Source organism: Entelurus aequoreus, linkage group LG25 (assembly GCF_033978785.1).
Source record: "Entelurus aequoreus isolate RoL-2023_Sb linkage group LG25, RoL_Eaeq_v1.1, whole genome shotgun sequence".
Classification (NCBI taxonomy): Eukaryota; Metazoa; Chordata; class Actinopteri; order Syngnathiformes; family Syngnathidae; genus Entelurus; species Entelurus aequoreus.
In genome coordinates, this window is record NC_084755.1 from 33298684 (window position 1) to 33316733 (window position 18050).

At 40.7% G+C, this 18050-nt stretch overlaps 1 protein-coding gene across 1 annotated transcript in view; it reads left to right on the forward strand.

The window, feature by feature from the left end:
- The first annotated feature begins 274 nt into the window (after positions 1-274).
- The window catches only part of LOC133642608 (retinoic acid receptor alpha-A-like), a 71315-nt gene continuing 53539 nt past the window's right edge, over positions 275-18050 (forward strand). The window contains exon 1 of the mRNA XM_062036898.1: positions 275-1097. Coding sequence (XP_061892882.1) covers positions 899-1097 — 199 coding nt within the window. The 5' untranslated portion in view covers positions 275-898. The remainder of the gene's footprint in view (positions 1098-18050) is intronic.

An 18050-nucleotide genomic window follows, 5' to 3' on the forward strand; every position in this document is an offset into this window, starting at 1 on the left:
TAATATTGCATCATTATGCCTCATTTGTAGCTATATTTGAGGTCATTTAGTTTCCTTTAAGTCGTCTTAATTCAATTTTCGATCTCATGACACATGTAATATGGCTTTTAATTTTTTGCGGCTCCAGACAGATTTGTTTTTGTATTTTTGGTCCAATATGGCTCTCTCAACATTTTGGGTTGCCGACCCCTGGTGTAGGCGTTACGGCAGGAGGGGGGCGCTGGTGCGCAGCTGATGGCGTACCAAGAAGGGGGCGGAGCGGGAGAGGCCATCGGGTACAGGCCGGAGGTTACAACAGGACACTGCCCCCTTCCTGCGCCGCCGGATCACAACTACAAGAGTCAGCAACAAGACCAACCACGCCGTCCTTTTTTTCCTTTTCCCTCCCCTCACAATATCAACCGTCGGCAACTTCACAGCGTCACAGCGCGGGTGCCTTTTTTTTTCTTTCAATATTTATTTTTATTTTTTTTGTGTTTGTTTTGTTTTTTTCGCCGAACCGGAGCGAAGTGGATTCCTTTTTATTTCACCCACGTTCCTCACCCCCCCGTGGATTAAATGATCGCCGCTGACTGGCACGTTGAGGAGCCGCTCGACTGCGCGGATTAACGTGACGGCATATTGGACGTTTGAAGCGCGTATGACGTACATTGGACCCCCCCACGTGGTCATGTAACGTTTATTCCCTGTGTTGATATGTAACATGTAACGCCCGCCAGTCTGATAAGTTTGTCGGCAAACAACACTTTCGTCAAAAGGGTTGAAAGGTCACCGGACGCAGTCCCCTCTTTTCCGGTCGTCAACACGCCATGAGACGCTGAAGTCCTCCTTCCGTCCACGACGCCTTTTATCTTCTATTTGCCTCCGCCGCCACAAACCACGGAGCTCGGAGGGGGGGATGTACGAGAGCGTGGATATGGTGGGCATGAGCCCCAGTTCCCACAGCCCCGGCAGCGGCTCCTTTCTGGGTATGGACTACTACCACAGAGCACCGGGACTGGAGCCGGAGAAAGGACTTCTTCCCGGCGTGGGAGGACTTCAAAGGCCGTTCGGAGCGTCCCTCCTGACCGCCAGGCACTGGAGCGGATCTTGTCACTGTGAGTCTCGTTCACGCTCGATTACTTGATCATTTTATGTGAAGGAAAAGAGTCATTCCCTAATTTTGGTGGATTCCAACTTTAATTCAATGTCATCTAGAGCAGGGGTGTCCAAAGTGCAACCCAGGGGCCTTTCGTGGTTCACATCTCTTGTTTTCGTGGCCCGCGTGGAACGTTCTAAGGTCCCTGCTACACTAAGCTGGCTAAGGATCCATCCATCCATCCATTTTCTACCGCTTGTCCCTTTTGGGGTCACAGGGGGGGTAGGGTTGGGTATCGTTTGAATTTGTTTCGATTCCGATTCCTGACGATTCTCGATTCCGATTCTTTTAAGAGGCAGGGTCAAAAAAAAGTTTAGGATATTTTAAATGAGCTACCGTATTTTCCGCACCATAAGCCGCCCCGTGTTGTAAGCCGCACCTTCAATGAATGGCATATTTCAAAACTTTGTTTACCTATTAGCCGCCCGTGTTATTAGCCGCACCTACGCTACGCTAAAGGGAATGTCAAAAAAACAGTCAGATGGGTCAGTCAAACTTTAATAATATATTACAAACCAGCGTTCTAACAACTCTGTTCACTCCCAAAATGTAATGTGCAAATGTGCAATCACAAAAATAGTAACACTCAAAATAGTGCAGAGCAATAGCAACATCAATAACTCAACGTTGCTCATACGTTAGTGTCACACAACACACAATATAAACATTTAAAGCTCACTTTCTGAAGTTTTTACTCATCCACAAATCCCTCATATTATTCTTCTTCGGTGTGCTTCACTTGTTTGTTCACACCATCTGTGATGTGGATGCGCATGCAGTCATAGATCAACAGGGACGGAGCTGCGTGAAAAATGTCACCCGGTCTCTAAGCTCATTTTTTCTTCATCCATCCATCCCTTCGAGTTAGCTTTTAAGATGACGCCGGCTGGAAAGTTCTCTTTTGGCAAGGTCTTCCTTTTGAATATCACCGTGAGTGAAAGTTTCTGGCCGTTAGCATGGCAAGCTAGAACCACATTGAAGGACGACTTCTCATTCCCTGTGGTGCGAATATTCACCGTACGTGTTCCCATTGTATCCACAGTGCGGTTCACATGAATATCAAAAGTCAGCGGAACCTTGTACGCGTGTCTCTTAGTAGGAGACATTTTGTGGTCTTTACAGAAACACACAAATGAAATGAACCGTAATATTCGCGCGCTTCTTCTTCTACGGGGGCGGGTGCTTACCTTGGCGGTTGCTTACAGTAGAAGAAGAAGCGCTTCCTCTTCTATGGGTGCGGAAAATACGGTAGCTAACCTACAGTCTTTCTGAATGAAATAGTCTGACATTCTCCATCAATTTTAATTCTATTAACTTTTTATGAACTTTACTATAAATTCCTCACAGGGCTGTTTTCAACTAGAATATAAATATCAAATCTATGAACTTGAATATAAATATTATAAATTATGAATACATTTTCCCAGGGGTACACTTTCCTCAAGAGAGCTTTATTTTTGAAAACCTCATGAAAACACCTTTACACACACAAGTGTATGATGCTGCAGGAAACCTCATGAAAACACATTTACACACACAAGTGTATGATGCTGCAGGAAACCTCATGAAAACACATTTACACACACAAGTGTATGATGCTGCAGACACTTAAAAATGTTACCGTGCTCCCACTGATGGGCTAACCTGGTGCAGAAAAGCAAATAAACAATAAGAAACAACTTGCAAAACCCAGTCCAGATTAGCAGCAGGTACAGTATAAAATCAGAGACCGTTCTTGTTTAGGAAAATGACCATATCCGCCTTCTCAGGCAGGATGCGTGAGCGTTCTGGACTTTTAGGGTTTTAACTATTATTTTGTTTGTTTTATGCTATTTTGTCAAAGAAAATGTTGATGTTTTTGTATGGCAACCACACAATATGTGCAATATTTTCCACATAAAACATTTTAAAGTGAAATATTTGAAATAATTGGAGCCTTGAATAGGTCAATTTATTATAACATTGATTTTTTATTTTTTTTAAGCAATGGCAAAAAAAGAAAAATAAAGATAGACAAAAGAAAAAACAGCCTGCATGGCAGCTTTGTGTCAACATTGCAACTTTTTCTAGTTAATGTTTATTTTTTATTTTTGCAATAGCATTTCCAGAATGTGTGGCGGGCCGCAAATGGCCCCCGGGGCCACACTTTGGACACCCCTGGTATAGACGCTTGTGGAAATCACACATGAATATCTTAAAAGAAAGCTATTTGGGATACAACACTTCTCAGACGGCAAGATAACATTTGAATGTCCAGGTCAGCTGTGATTCTACTTACCGAAAAACTTTGTCCATTCGTCGAAGGAGAGTCAACGAGAATGTGAGCTCCCGTGGATGTGATAAATAAGGTAGCCCGTGCTTTGTATTACCTGGCCGTCAAAGGGAAAACTACGGAAAACGGCGAATGCTTATTTGGTGTCCAGTGTAAACGGAGCCATAGAAGATGTTTCACCTCTCATCCAAGTTGGCTTCATCAGTTCATGACTAGGATTGGTCTGATCTAGTCTTATGATGTGTTCTATTTACCTCGGAAATTGGAATTCAGAGCTGGGAATGACGTCACAGCCGAGTTGTGAGCATTTCATTTACGGGGTCGGAAATCAAGATGGCCACATCCACAAAAGCGATTTTGCGCTTGCCTTGTGTGAATAAAAACAACTTATGGAAAAATATGCACTTTTTTGCAACCTTCAAATATGCTGGATAAAGAGGAAACACAGACGCTCTTGCTAGCGATGTAGAACGCTTATACCACATGAAATAAATGTAGTTCACACTACAGTAACGTTAGCATAAATAAACATCCACCAATATAACGTATTTGGCTGATTTAGTGTGACAAAAACTAATCAGAAATGTTAATAACGGATATTATAGAAGATTATAGTGTTGTTTACATTTAAAGCAGCCATCTTTTGTGTGGTGTTCGGGTCTGTGGACCCGTTTTCCTTTTTCATTAAAAGAAAAATGATACAATTATTTAATTTTTCAAACTGGGACTCACTGACTTTGGCTCATTTTCTGTGAAGAACATATATCAGAATACATATCTAATGACCACACACCATACACCCCCCCTACATATTTCTATTACATATAAGATGTCCGTGTGGAAATTGATGTTCTGTGTACCACACACACACACACACAGAGCAGGCCTAGACAGGGGGAGGACAGAGTGTAGTTACATAGAACATCAGAGGGTCAAATATGCGAGAAAACGAGACCAGACAGTGTTGACAAACAATGTTGCAACCTTGTGTGGGAACCGCAGGTGCAGAAACACAAAAGAAGAATCCCTGTGGGATGCAGAAACTGGTAGAGAAATTTTCCGTGCAACGTTCATATTGTTACTCAGCCAGCGTTTGTGGGTCTGATGGATCCGTTACATTTTGTGGCTTTTAATGCCTCACAATCAAACACTTTTATGTTAAAATACTGAACAGATGTTTACCTTATCCCTATAGACATCTGTTCAGTATTTTATAGGGGTGTAACCGTACACAAAAATTTCAGTTCGGTACGTACCTCGGTTTAGAGGTCATGGTTCGGTTCATTTTCGGTACAGTAAGAAAACAACAAAATATAAATGTTTTGGTTATTTATTTACCAAATTTGTAAACAATGGCTTTATCTTTTTAACATTGGGAACACTATAATAATTCTGCCCACATTAATCAACATTAAACTGCCTCAAGTTGTTGCTCAGATTAAATAAAATGACAAAACTTTTCTTCTACATATAAAAAGTGCAAAATTAAATAGTTTCAAGTCAACTCATCATGCTTAATTTATTACAGCATTTGGGAAGCCCGTAGTTGATTTTTATTATGTAAATGTTATATTTTTATCAACATGTGATAGCAGGGACCCTGCCATTCAAAACTAGGCTGCTGCATTACTAATGATTAATGTAACTATAGCTGAAAAAAATAGTACAATAGCAATAGGAGAGACTATTCATCCCTGAACACCATTGAGTTCATGTAGGCTTAATGATGCAGTTACATTATTATATCAACTATCAGAGACAGAAACTTTTCATTTAACATAATGTCCTTTTTTGCTGCTTCAACACAGCTCAATCAACACAGAAAAATGTAAAGTGAAATAACAGACAGACAGGGCTTTGCTGTCCGTAACACACACACACACGCACACACCGCGAAATGAGCTAACGTTAACGCTGAAAGCTAATTAGCCTTCACCTCAAGCCAGGACTGCGAGCGAGCTGAGCTGCCGTTTAGGTTTCTAGAAGGTCAACGGGCTCATAGTGACGTTACTAGTAGTTGACTGGGAGGTGTGTATTATCATTTGGGGAGAGTCCGCTGCCTTATGCTCACCTGCTAAACACCCACCTGCTCATCACAACGCTATAAGATATCCCAAATAAAGTGATTGGCGTTCATGGTTGTCAATCATGGCTGTCTATCACAAACATGCATGCCCACTCACAAAAGACTCTGAGAACAAAAGGATTTAAAACAAATGCTATGATTGCTCTATTGCTGTTAAACTGATGAGTGAGATCCACTTTTGCAAACACAGCTTATGTAATATAACATTATTCATTTTGTTCTGTGTAGGCCTGGGCCGATAACACATTTCGCTACCTACAAATTATTGCCAATAAACAATACTGCTGTCGACATTATTTTGAGACCAAATAACCACAGATCTAATGACAAACATAATAATAATGCAAGTTTGCTCTTTCCAATGCAATACACTTGTTTTTCTCTTATGTTTTAACATTGTAATTGAAATGTTAACTTTTAAATATAAGTTAAATAACACAAACAAATAATACAAATAAAATATACTCTGTCACGGTTATCATTATCGCAATTTTGTGCTCAAAAAGTACTTAAACACACACTAAAACCTTTTAACAAAGTTTTTTATTTTTTTTAAATTACTAAAATAGACACAATATACAAACCCTGTTTTCATATGAGTTGGGGAATTGTGTTAAATGTAAATATAAACGGAATACAATGATTTGCAAATCCTTTTCAACCCATATTCAATTGAATGCACTACAAAGACAAGATATTTGATGTTCAAACTCATAAACTTTGTTTTTTTTGCAAATAATTAACTTAGAATTTCATGGCTGCAACACGTGCCAAAGTAGTTGGGAAAGGGCATGTTCACCACTGTGTTACATGGCCTTTCCTTTTAACAACACTCAGTAAAAGTTTGGGAACTGAGGAGACACATTTTTGAAGCTTCTCAAGTGGAATTCTTTCCCATTCTTGCTTGATGTACAGCTTAAGTTGTTCAACAGTCCGGGGGTCTCCCTTGTGCTATTTTAGGCTTCATAATGCGCCACACATGTTCAATGGGAGACAGGTCTGGACTACAGGCAGGCCAGTCTAGTACCCGCACTCTTTTACTATGAAGCCACGTTGATGTAACACGTGGCTTGGCATTGTCTTGCTGAAATAAGCAGGGGCGTCCATGGTAACGTTGTTTGGATGGCAACATATGTTGCTCCAAAACCTGTACGTACCTTTCAGCATTAATGGCGCCTTCACAGATGTGTAAGTTACCCATGTCTTGGGCACTAATACACCCCCATACCATCACACATGCTGGCTTTTCAACTTTGCACCTTTAACAATCCGGATGGTTCTTTTCCTCTTTGGTCCGGAGGACACGACGTCCACAGTTTCCAAAAACAATTTGAAATGTGGACTCGTCAGACCACAGAACACTTTTCCACTTTGTATCAGTCCATCTTAGATGAGCTCAGGCCCAGCGAAGCCGACGGCGTTTCTGGGTGTTGTTGATAAACGGTTTTTGCCTTGCATAGGAGAGTTTTAACTTGCACTTACAGATGTAGCGACCAACTGTAGTTACTGACAGTGGGTTTCTGAAGTGTTCCTGAGCCCATGTGGTGATATCCTTTACACACTGATGTTGCTTGTTGATGCAGTACAGCCTGAGGGATCGAAGGTCACGGGCTTAGCTGCTTACGTGCAGTGATTTCTCCAGATTCTCTGAACCCTTTGATGATATTACAGACCGTAGATGGCGAAATCCCTAAATTCCTTGCAATAGCTGGTTGAGAAAGGTTTTTCTTAAACTGTTCAACAATTTGCTCACGCATTTGTTGACAAAGTGGTGACCCTCGCCCCATCCTTGTTTGTGAATGACTGAGCATTTCATGGAATCTACTTTTATACCCAATCATGGCACCCACCTGTTCCCAATTTGCCTGTTCACCTGTGGGATGTTCCAAATAAGTGTTTGATGAGCATTCCTCAACTTTATCAGTATTTATTGCCACCTTTCCCAACTTCTTTGTCACGTGTTGCAGGCATCAAATTCTAAAGTTAATGATTATTTGCAACAAAACATTTTTTTATCAGTTTGAACATCAAATATGTTGTCTTTGTAGCATATTCAATTGAATATGGGTTGAAAATGATTTGCAAATCATTGTATTACGTTTATATTTACATCTAACACAATTTCCCAACTCATATGGAAACGGGGTTTGTGCTTTCTTTGCAGGGGAAACTTCAAAATATGTTCTGGCTTCATAAGAGCCATATTTTGTATTGGTGTGTTTCTTCCATTTAGAATGTTTTTTTTTAAATAAATGAAAATTGGGTGAGCACTTCGCTTCACTTTCGATTTATTTGACGTCACACGAGTTCACTTCCTGTTGAAAACGGCGTGTTTAGATCGCTCACTTTGTGCAAAGACAGCACCGCCTCTATGTTCAATGTGAATACTGTATTCAGTAGTTTAGACAGTGATGTGTTGATGCAAGTTTAAATTGTAGCATGACGCTTCTTAATGGGAAAAGACATGAACTTTTGTTTTTATATTAGCATGTAAGCTAGTTAGCAAGCTAACGCCAGTCAGTTAAAGTTTTAAGAAAATGTTATCAATTACGGTTTTTCGATTATTTTTTATTTAATACAGTGGTTCTTAACCTGGGTTCGATCGAACTCTAGGGGTTCTGTGAGTCGGGCTCAGGGGTTCGGCGGAAGTCAAGACACACCCGACTCATCGTGTAAATAAAAACTTCTCCCTATCGGCGTATTATGGATACGGCAACAGCAGAAGTCAGACTGATTTGCAGGTGTGTAATTTGTTGTGAGTTTATGCACTGTGTTGGTTTTGTAGTTTGAACAAGGTGATGTTCATGCACGGTTCATTTTGTGCACCAGTAAAAAAACATGGTAACACTTTAGTTTGGGGAACATATTCACCATTAATTAGTTGCTTTTTAACATGCAAAATAGTAACATATTGGCTCTTAACTAGTCATTATTAAGTACTTATTAATGCCTTATTCGGCATGGCCTTACTATAACCCTAACCCTCTAACCCTGGCCCTAACCCTCTAACCCTAACCAAATAACTCTAAATTAAGTCTGTGTTACTTAGAATATGTTCCCCTAGTGTCCAAAAAACTCTAAATTAAGTCTTTGTTACTTAGAATATGTTCCCCATACTAAAGTGTTACCAAAAACATATAACTTTGTCTTGAATTTGAAAAAAACCATTTTATTTTTCACTAAAGTTAAGTTAAAGTTAAAGTACCAATGATTGTCACACACACACTAGGTGTGGCGAAATTATTCTCTGCATTTGACCCATCACCCGTGATCAGTGGTTAGAGTGATCGGTAGGTTGTGAGTTCAAACCCCGGCTGGGTCATACCAAAGACTATAACAAAATGGGACCTATTACCTCCCTGCTTGGCACTCAGCATCAAGGGTTGGAATTGGGGGTTACATCACCAAAAATGATTCCCGGCTGCTGCTCACTGCTCCCCTCACCTCCCAGGGGGTGATCAATGGTGATAAAGAAGGGTTCGGTGAATGCGCATATGAAACTGGTGGGGTTCGGTACCTCCAACAAGGTTAAGAACCACTGATTTTATACGATGATACTAACCGTCGGAAGATTTTACAGGGGTTGTTGTTATTCCATTTTATGTGCACGTACTACAAACGCCCACAGCTGCTGAAACTGATGCAGTCGGTAAACACTTTTGCACAGGGCGATTTATCGAGGCCGGCAAAGTTATTGAGTTTATTTTCGTTTATCGTTTGATTAATTGTGTTCTCAAATATTTGCCCAGGTGTAGTTGTGCGTATTAGTGGTGCGTAGCTGACATGGTTGGACCAGGAAGTCGGCAGGTTATAACGCTTGCAGCTTGCTTGTAAGCAAGACCTGTTTACTGCCAACAACACCTTTTATAAATATTACTTTTATAACCTTGTGTTTAAGATGATACACAGTTTGTCGAAATGTTTGTCTTCATCCCAGCATGGGTGTTACTTCGGTTGAATATTTATGTTGTGCGACTTGAGTGACCTTAGTAGGTCAACAGATGCCTGCCTTCAGAAGATCAAGCACAGCATGAGCTTTAGCTTTTCTGGTTCCTTTGCATCCATCCATCCATTTTCTCCCGCTTGTCCCTTTCGGGGTGGCGGGGGGTGCTTGAACCTATCTCAGCTACATGAAATCGTATTTACAAGTTGTGTATTTCCATTACACCAGCCCTTGGTTTTAATTGTGATTCGGATTGGGTAACAGTTTTACACAGCTTTTGTCAACTTTGGGTCACCAGAACTTTGTCAATAGCATTAATGAACAAACTTCAAGTTAAACAAGCATATACAAATAAGACACGATGCAAGTTCAATATTTTAGGCAAAAGTGTTGAATTAAATGAACGCTGATCGTAATTTTCATTACAGTTGCAGGTGCTGGGTGTTTTGATGCTCAGTCCACCGACTGGAAGAAATAGCTTCCAGACAAGCAGCTAGCTAACTGTGTACACCCATACACTGTATGGAGCCATTCCACTAAGTCAGGGGTGTGAAACGTACGGCCCGCAGGCCAGGTCAGGCACGCGAACAGGTTTTATCCGGCCCGCGGGATGAGTTTGCTAAGTATAAAAATGAGCAGACATTTTTGAATGAAGGAAACTGCTGTTCTAAATGTGTCCACTAGATGTCACAATAGCAATTCTTTGTATCTTTGTAGATGATGCTACATATGTGAAAAAAAACCAAAAAAAAAACAGATGTTAGTGCACAAGTCGAGGAAAATGAGCAAACTACGTAACATCCTGTAATTTGATTTTGATATTTTTTTATCGTGATTAGGGCTGCAACTAACGATTAATCTGATAATCGATTAATCTGTTGATTATTACTTCGATTAATAATCGGATAAAAGAGACAAACTACATTTCTATCCTTTCCAGTATTTTAATTGAAAAAAACCAGCATACTGGCACCATGTTGTGGACATTGGGGGTGCAGCATACACCAATAATAACACAGAAATGTAACTCATCAGAACTGAATCAGATATTGTACACGTTTCTGTTGTGAATAATAAAGGATTCATTTTAGGCTGCCTCTAAATAATAGCATGAAATATTCCAGCACCTTCATAACGTTTAGTTATACTAAAGCGTCACTCAAATCTAAATATATTTAAATAGCTTTATCGGGCCCGTATACATTGATCCATTATGAAACCAACCTGAGATATTTCTGTCCGTTACGTTTATTTCGAAATTGGTAACCGTGCGTTTTCTCTCTCAAAACGGAGTCAAATGTGCCGGAGACACATTATCAGCCCCGCGTTGCAACAAAGGCATAACGTTAACGTTACTCACAAAAAAGCTGAACTCATGAATGCCTGTTGCCACTATGGACTTAAAAAGTTACGTACTGTGAGTTCCCTTCATCCATGGCTCCAACATGTTTCCTTTTCAGGTGCTCCTGAAGCAATGTTGTACTTCCGTGCCATTTTGCAGGAAACGGTCTTCTTTGAAGTCTTTAAAGTAAAGTGTTCCCACACTTTTGACGACTTAGGTTGTACACTTTTCTCCATTGAAGCAATAACCTCAAGATGTTTTTCCGCTGAACTATCCGTACGGTTTACTTGCGCCATTTTTCGAATGTTTCCAGACGGCGTCGTCACGTGAGCTGTACATGACACATCATTGGCTAGCTTACCTCCACCTCATGAGACGTAGCCTCAGCGCCGCCCTGGCGCTGTTTTGTACTGTTTTTGTACTTATTTTGGTTATTGTTTCTCAGCTGTTTGTAAATGTTGCAGTTTATAAATAGAGGTTTATAAAACAAAAAATAAAAAATAACATTTAAAAAAAAAGAAATAAAAAAAATCCTCCACGCATGCGCATAGCATAGTTCCAACGAATAGATGACTAAATTAATCGCCAACTATTTTTATAATCGATTTTAATCGATTTAATCGATTAGTTGTTGCAGCCCTAATCGTGATAGATTGAAAATTAACACCAATGAGTTGAATGAAGAAACATTATCACATAATGTATTCAGAAAGTATAAATAACAACAAATAAAGATAGAATACTATTAACCGCAACATGTAAGTGTAAAAACAAAAAAACCAACAATATGATTGGTACATTTTAAGAATGTGCTTGTTCTATTTTTAAACAGAAATCAATGTGAAGTTGTCTTTATTTTTAAGTTATCGTGCCGTGATTTTACCAGTCCGGCCCACTTGGGAGTAGATTTTTCTCCATGTGGCCCCCCGATCTAAAATGACTTTGACACCCCTGCACTAAGTTGATAATCATCATCTCCACTGCAACAATTACACTACATTTCTTAAAAGTAAGAGAAAGCTGGAGCATGCATGTTAGCCGCTAAGCTAGCTTGAAACAACACCAAGAAATAAGTGTTTTAGTAAAGTTTAAGAAGTGTAGACCGCAGAAAGTAAGCAGATATTAGCAGCAAATGAACGACTAGATTAATAAGAGTCTTGAGAGTGGATACTATAACAACTGTTCTGCTCTGTTGTGGGAACTGCGGATCGATCCATATGTTGGTAGTATCAGTATATGATCGATGCCAGAGCGACGAGATTTGCATTTTTATTTTCTAAAAATAATTTTGTCGTTCTTGTTAAAGTTTACAAACTCATGGAATAATATTTAGTAAAAAAAACTAAATATTTAAACGAGTTGTTGATGTTAGTTTTTACTTGTGTTTAGTTAAATTATGCTCAGTTATTGTCTACTATGGATATTGTTTTGCCCTGTGAGAAATTCGTAGTAAAGATCATGTAAATAAAATGCAATTTTTGACCTTTACTCTTAAAAGAATCGGAATTCTTTGGAAATGATGCCCAATTTATGTAATCACATGATGCAGAACTGAACAAGTCATGGCAGCTGTGGTACATGTGTATATGATGCGTTAAGTATAGGGATGTCGATAAATGCTTTAAAATGAAATATCGGAAATGATCGGTATCGGTTTCAAAATGATCGGTATCTGTTTCAAAAAGTAAACTTTATGACTTTTTAAAACGCAGCTGTGTACACGGACGTAGGAAGAAGTACAGAGCGCCAATAAACCTTGAAGGCACTGCCTTTGCGTGCCGGCCCAATCACATAATATCTACGGCTTGTCACACACTCACAAGTGAATGCAACGCATACTTGATCAACAGCCATACAGGTCACACTGAAGGTGGCCGTATAAACAAATTTAACACTGTTACAAATATGCGCCACACTGTGAACCCACACCAAACAAGAATGACAAACACATTTCGGGAGAACATCCGTACCGTAACACAACATAAACACAACATAACAAATACCCAGAACCCCTTGCAGCACTAACTCTTCCGGGACACTACAATATACACCCCCCGCTACCCCCTACCCCTATACCCCGCCCACCTCAACCTCCTAATGCTCTCTCAGGGAGAGCATGTCCCAAATTCCAAGCTGCTGTTTTGAGGCATGTTAAAAAAAATAATGCACTTTGTGACTTCAATAATAAATATGGCAGTGCCATGTTGGCACTCTTTTCCATAACTTGAGTTGAAGTTGTTCTCTTATTTTGGAAAACCTTGTTACATTGTTTAATGCATCCAGCGGGGCATCACAACAAAATTAGGCATAATAATGTGTTAATTCCACAACTGTATATATCAGTATCGGTTGATATCGGTATTGGTAATTAAGAGTTGGACAATATCGGAATATCGGATATCCGCAAAAAAGCCATTATCGGACATCTCTAGTTAAGTACTTACATTTACATCAAATTTCGTAGACAGTCCCATTATAATGTGTTTGTTTGTGAGCAAGTGGGGTAAAACAGAAAACACCTACTTTTTCTGTGGTGTCCGAATCTAATTCTGGCGGGCTGTTGCAAAAAATATATGACAACAACTAATAAGTTTTGCAATAAAGCAAATATGTTTTTACTGATGTATGTCATTACGTGTTCAATTTGATGATAAGGTGTTTGCAATTCATCCTACACAAGAAAGTTAATGATGTGATATTTTTGAAAATTGTGTGTACTGAAGGTTTTTAGCATTTGTTACCTCTTTTGATGAAGACAGGAGATGAAATTGCATAAGATTTTGTCAATTGTTTTAGTTGTAAATACAATTGTATTATGATCATTTCAATTTGTGTTGATTAATCTGCCAATCTTTGCTAATATATCTGCTAAAGTTCATATAGAATTGGAGTAGATTGGTGTAAAAAGGGGCAGCACGGTGGAACAGGGGTTAGTGCATGTGCCTCACAATACGAAGATCCTTAGTAGTCCTGAGTTCAATCCCGGGCTCGGGATCTTTCTGTGTGGAGTTTGCATGTTCTCCCCGTGACTGCGTGGGTTCCCTTCTGGGTACTCTGGCTTCTTCCCACCTCCAAAGACATGCACCTGGGGATAGGTTGATTGGCAACACTAAATTGGCCCTAGTGTGTGAATGTTAATGTGAATGTTGTCTGTCTATCTGTGTTGGCCCTGCGATGAGGTGGCGACTTGTCCAGGGTGTACACCGCCTTCCGCCCGAATGCAGCTGAGATAGGCTCCAGCACCCCCCGCAGCCCCCAATAGGGACAAGCGGTAGAAAATGGATGGATGGATGGTGTAAAAAGAGGCACATGTGGTGGTGGGGTTTACCTCCGGTGTGTGTGTGTGTGTGTGTGTGTGTGTGTGTGTGTGTGTGTGTGTGTGTGTGTGTGTGTGTGTGTGTGTGTGTGTGTGTGTGTGTGTGTGTGTGTGTGTGTGTGTGTGTGTGTGTGTGTGTGTGTGTGTGCGTGTGTGTTCTGGCAATACTTACTTAATGGGGACATCGCTCTGTTTACACAGTCACCTTTAGGCAGATCTGGGCAAATTAAGGCCCGGGGGCCACATGCGGCCCGTTGAGCTTTTCAATCTGGCCTGACGGACATTCCCAAATAATTTTTTTAGATTTTTAAGATGGAAAGTGTAGCTGCCATTATGATGTGCAGTGATGTTTTCTAATGACCGTAAGTCTTGAACTATACAAAGTATTTAAATGGTTGGAATCTGCGCTTATTGCTGATATACCAGTTACTATGGTCATCTAATTAGTTACTATGGTCATCTAATTAGTTACCATGGTCATCTAAGTCACAGCAGCTCAGACGAGGCACCAAGCAGTGTGGGCGGGAAGCGTTTCCACAGACGCGGAAGGAGATTTTCACAACAAAGTTCTAAAGCTTAGTGATATATCAGATGTATCAGATTGTAGGTGGGTTTATTTTGTACCCTTCGCGTTCATATTTCACTGTTTGTTGCATTTTTGTTGCGTTTCACTTATGTGTAAAATATGTCGATCGAAAGGGGGTGTGACATTCATATTTTGTCAATATTCAGTGTTTTATCGTTCATAGAAAAATGTAAAATTACATTACGTTTTATAAGGCCGTCTGTCATGACGTTTTTAGCATTCAATCAGACATTATTGTGAGGTTTTGTATTAGTGTTCCTAAAAATAGACACATTTTTTTCTCTAAATGTGGCCCCCGAGTCAAAATAATTGCCCAGGCCTGCCTTTAGGAGACCTCTGACGGTATGGGGACAAAAAAAAACAGGTCCTCCAAAGGGAAACCTTTTTAAATGATAGTCAGATCCATTCTGGAGATGCCTCAGTGATTTTTAAGCTTTGGCCCATAAAACATGTTTACTGGTTAGTTTGAGTGTGAGACATTGGCACAGCAGCCCCCTCTTTTGGCTGTAGCTGGTACATTTAAGTGTTGAAACTTCCTATAAGAGGACAGCTGTAGTGCTGTATTCTGAGGATCATGTCATATTTAATTTGAACTTTTTTTTTTTTTTTTTTAAATGATCCTCAGTAGTCACGTACAAGAATGATCAGCACATTACTTCATCAATCCAATCAATGAGCTGACTGGGCAGTGGCCATTTTACCTAATTGTTGTGATGCCTCCACAACCTGTAGAAAGGGTGGTCCCCACAAGTGATGATCAAAAACTTGGTCCCCATTCCAAATGATAACCAGTATGTGTGTGTGTTTGTGTGAGTGTGTCTTTGTGTGTGTGACTGGAATGATGAGCATCGAACCAGTTCAAAGGTCAAAGGCCGTATGGACACAGACACACATTCACATTCGACAACTTCTCCAATGATTTGCAAGCACAAGCCGTGGGATGTTACTTGGCTTTGTGTGTGCGTGTGTGTGTGCGTGCGCGCGCCAGTGAGTGTGTGCGTGTGTGTGTTTGGGCGTGATCCAGAGCAATGACTCACTGACAATTGGGAAGTGACCTACATCGCTCCCTCTCTTTATTCACCTTCTATCTGTTTCTTTCTTCCCTGTGTCAGCTGCCCGGTCATCACTTCTCTGCACTGAATGACCCCCTCTCTGCGTCTAAGGCAATCCCACACACAAAAGCGGCGTATGTACACCGATGCACACACAGTACACGGATCCTCTCACACTCGCAGTTTGCCTGGGAATGTGCGAGTGTCGATACTAAATTTGACCCGAGTGTGCGAAAAGGGAGGAGTTGAATAGTAGCGTGTCTGTGTTTATATTAACTCGACTTCCTTATTGTGGACGTGCATGTGGGGTCACACAGCCGACTGATGAACGATAAAAGCATGGCAGTGGACATCTGGTTATTAATTAATTTGTCCTTGCCAAAGTCCTCAACTGTAGTGGTCCTAATGAGTCATGTCGGGCATTTGACTTGAGAATGGGCGGTCTGTTTTTGTTGCATGGAGATGAAAGAGCAGACATTTGCTACACTGCTCGTGATCTGAAGGATCTAGCTATGTCAAACAGTGTTCCCCCCAGGAACGCTATCTATCTTCTATTTTGCGTAAATGCAAAACGTAAAACTGCTTAGCTTTTTGCATTTACTGTATTTTTCAGACTATAAGTCGCTCCGGAGTAAAAGTCGTAACGGACGAAAATGCATAAGCAAGGCGTACTAACTCAGCAGCCACACATCTTACACTGACGGTACCAATACCCAGAATCCCATGCAGCCCTAACTCTTCCGCTCAACCAACGCACGGAGAGGGGGGGGGGGTTGATGTGTGGGGGGATTTGGTGGTAGCGGGGGTGTATAATGTAGACCGGAAGAGTTAGGGCTGCATGGGATTCTGGGTAATGGTTGTGTTGTGTTTATGTTGTGTTACGGTGGGATGTTCTCCAGAAATGTGTTTTTCATTCTTTTTTGGTGTGGGTTCACAGTGTGGCGCATATTTGTAACGTAACAATGTTAAAGTTGTTTGATACGGCTACCGTCAGTGTAAGCTGTGTGGCTGATGAGTAAGTATGCTTTGCTGTCTCATGTGTGTGCAAGTAATAACAACATGCAACATGTGGCTGGACTGGCACGCTGTATGTAAATGCTATAGAGGACAATTACTGCAGTGCAATTAGGGCACGCCCTTTATTTAGTAATTAGAGTGTAAATAGGATTATTTTTTCCCTGGGAGTAATTTATGAGAGACACTGACATCCATAAATCTCCTGGAAAAATCAGGGGGTCGGCATGTATGTAGCTGAGCCGCATCTGAGTGGTCAAGGAGCCGCATGCGGCTCCGGAGCCGCGGGTTGCCGACCCCTGGTCTAGTCTCTTACGTGAATGAACTAAATAATATTATTTGATATGTTACGCTAATGTGTTAATAATTTCACACATAAGTCGCTCCTGAGTATAAGTCGCAACACCGGCCAAACTATGAAAAAAAACTGCGACTTATAGTCCGAAAAATACGGTAAGTAGAAACTGCACATTTTTTGGAATTTTGCACATCATTCACTATCCTTACGTAAGACAAGAACACACATGTATATCCCTTTTCTGTGTATTCTAAATATTAAAAATGGCTTGTCAGAGGCAGCTAACGATAGGGATATAATAAATTCTGCCTGTAAAGCCCTCTAAAAAACCTCCAACCCTGTTCCGTTTACATTCTGTAAGTATATATGTAATGTAGTAACAGGCACATTCATATTATTTAATATTTACAGTATTTTGGTATTTAAAGGGGAGTAGGTCGTGAGTTCAAACTAGAGATGTCCGATAATGGCTTTTTTGCCGATATCCGATATTCCGATATTGTCCAACTCTTAGTTACCGATTCCAATATCAACCGATACCGATATATACAGTCGTGGAATTAACACATTATTATGCCTAATTTTGATGTGATGCCCCGCTGGATGCATTAAACCAGGGGTCTCAAACACGCGGCTCGCGAGACGTTATTTTGCGGCCCCCACCTTAATATGACAGTTTTTGTTAGTACGGCCCGCGAGTTTTGAATGAATGGCGCTTGACAGCGTTGTGCGCGGAGCTGAAGGAATCTACCAATCACGGTGTGGTATAAGGCTCTCGACAATATCGAGGGCCTGCCGGGAAGGCACCGCCTTTAGTGTCCTCTAGAAAATGTCACCGCATCATCTTTTTCTCCAAACTAACAGCGTGCCGGCTCAGACACATGTTGTATGAGGCTTCTGCAGACACACGCAAGTTATTGCAAGACATACTTGAGGAACAGCCATACATGTCACACTGAGGGTGGTCATATTTTATTTTATTTATTTTTTTAACACTGTAACA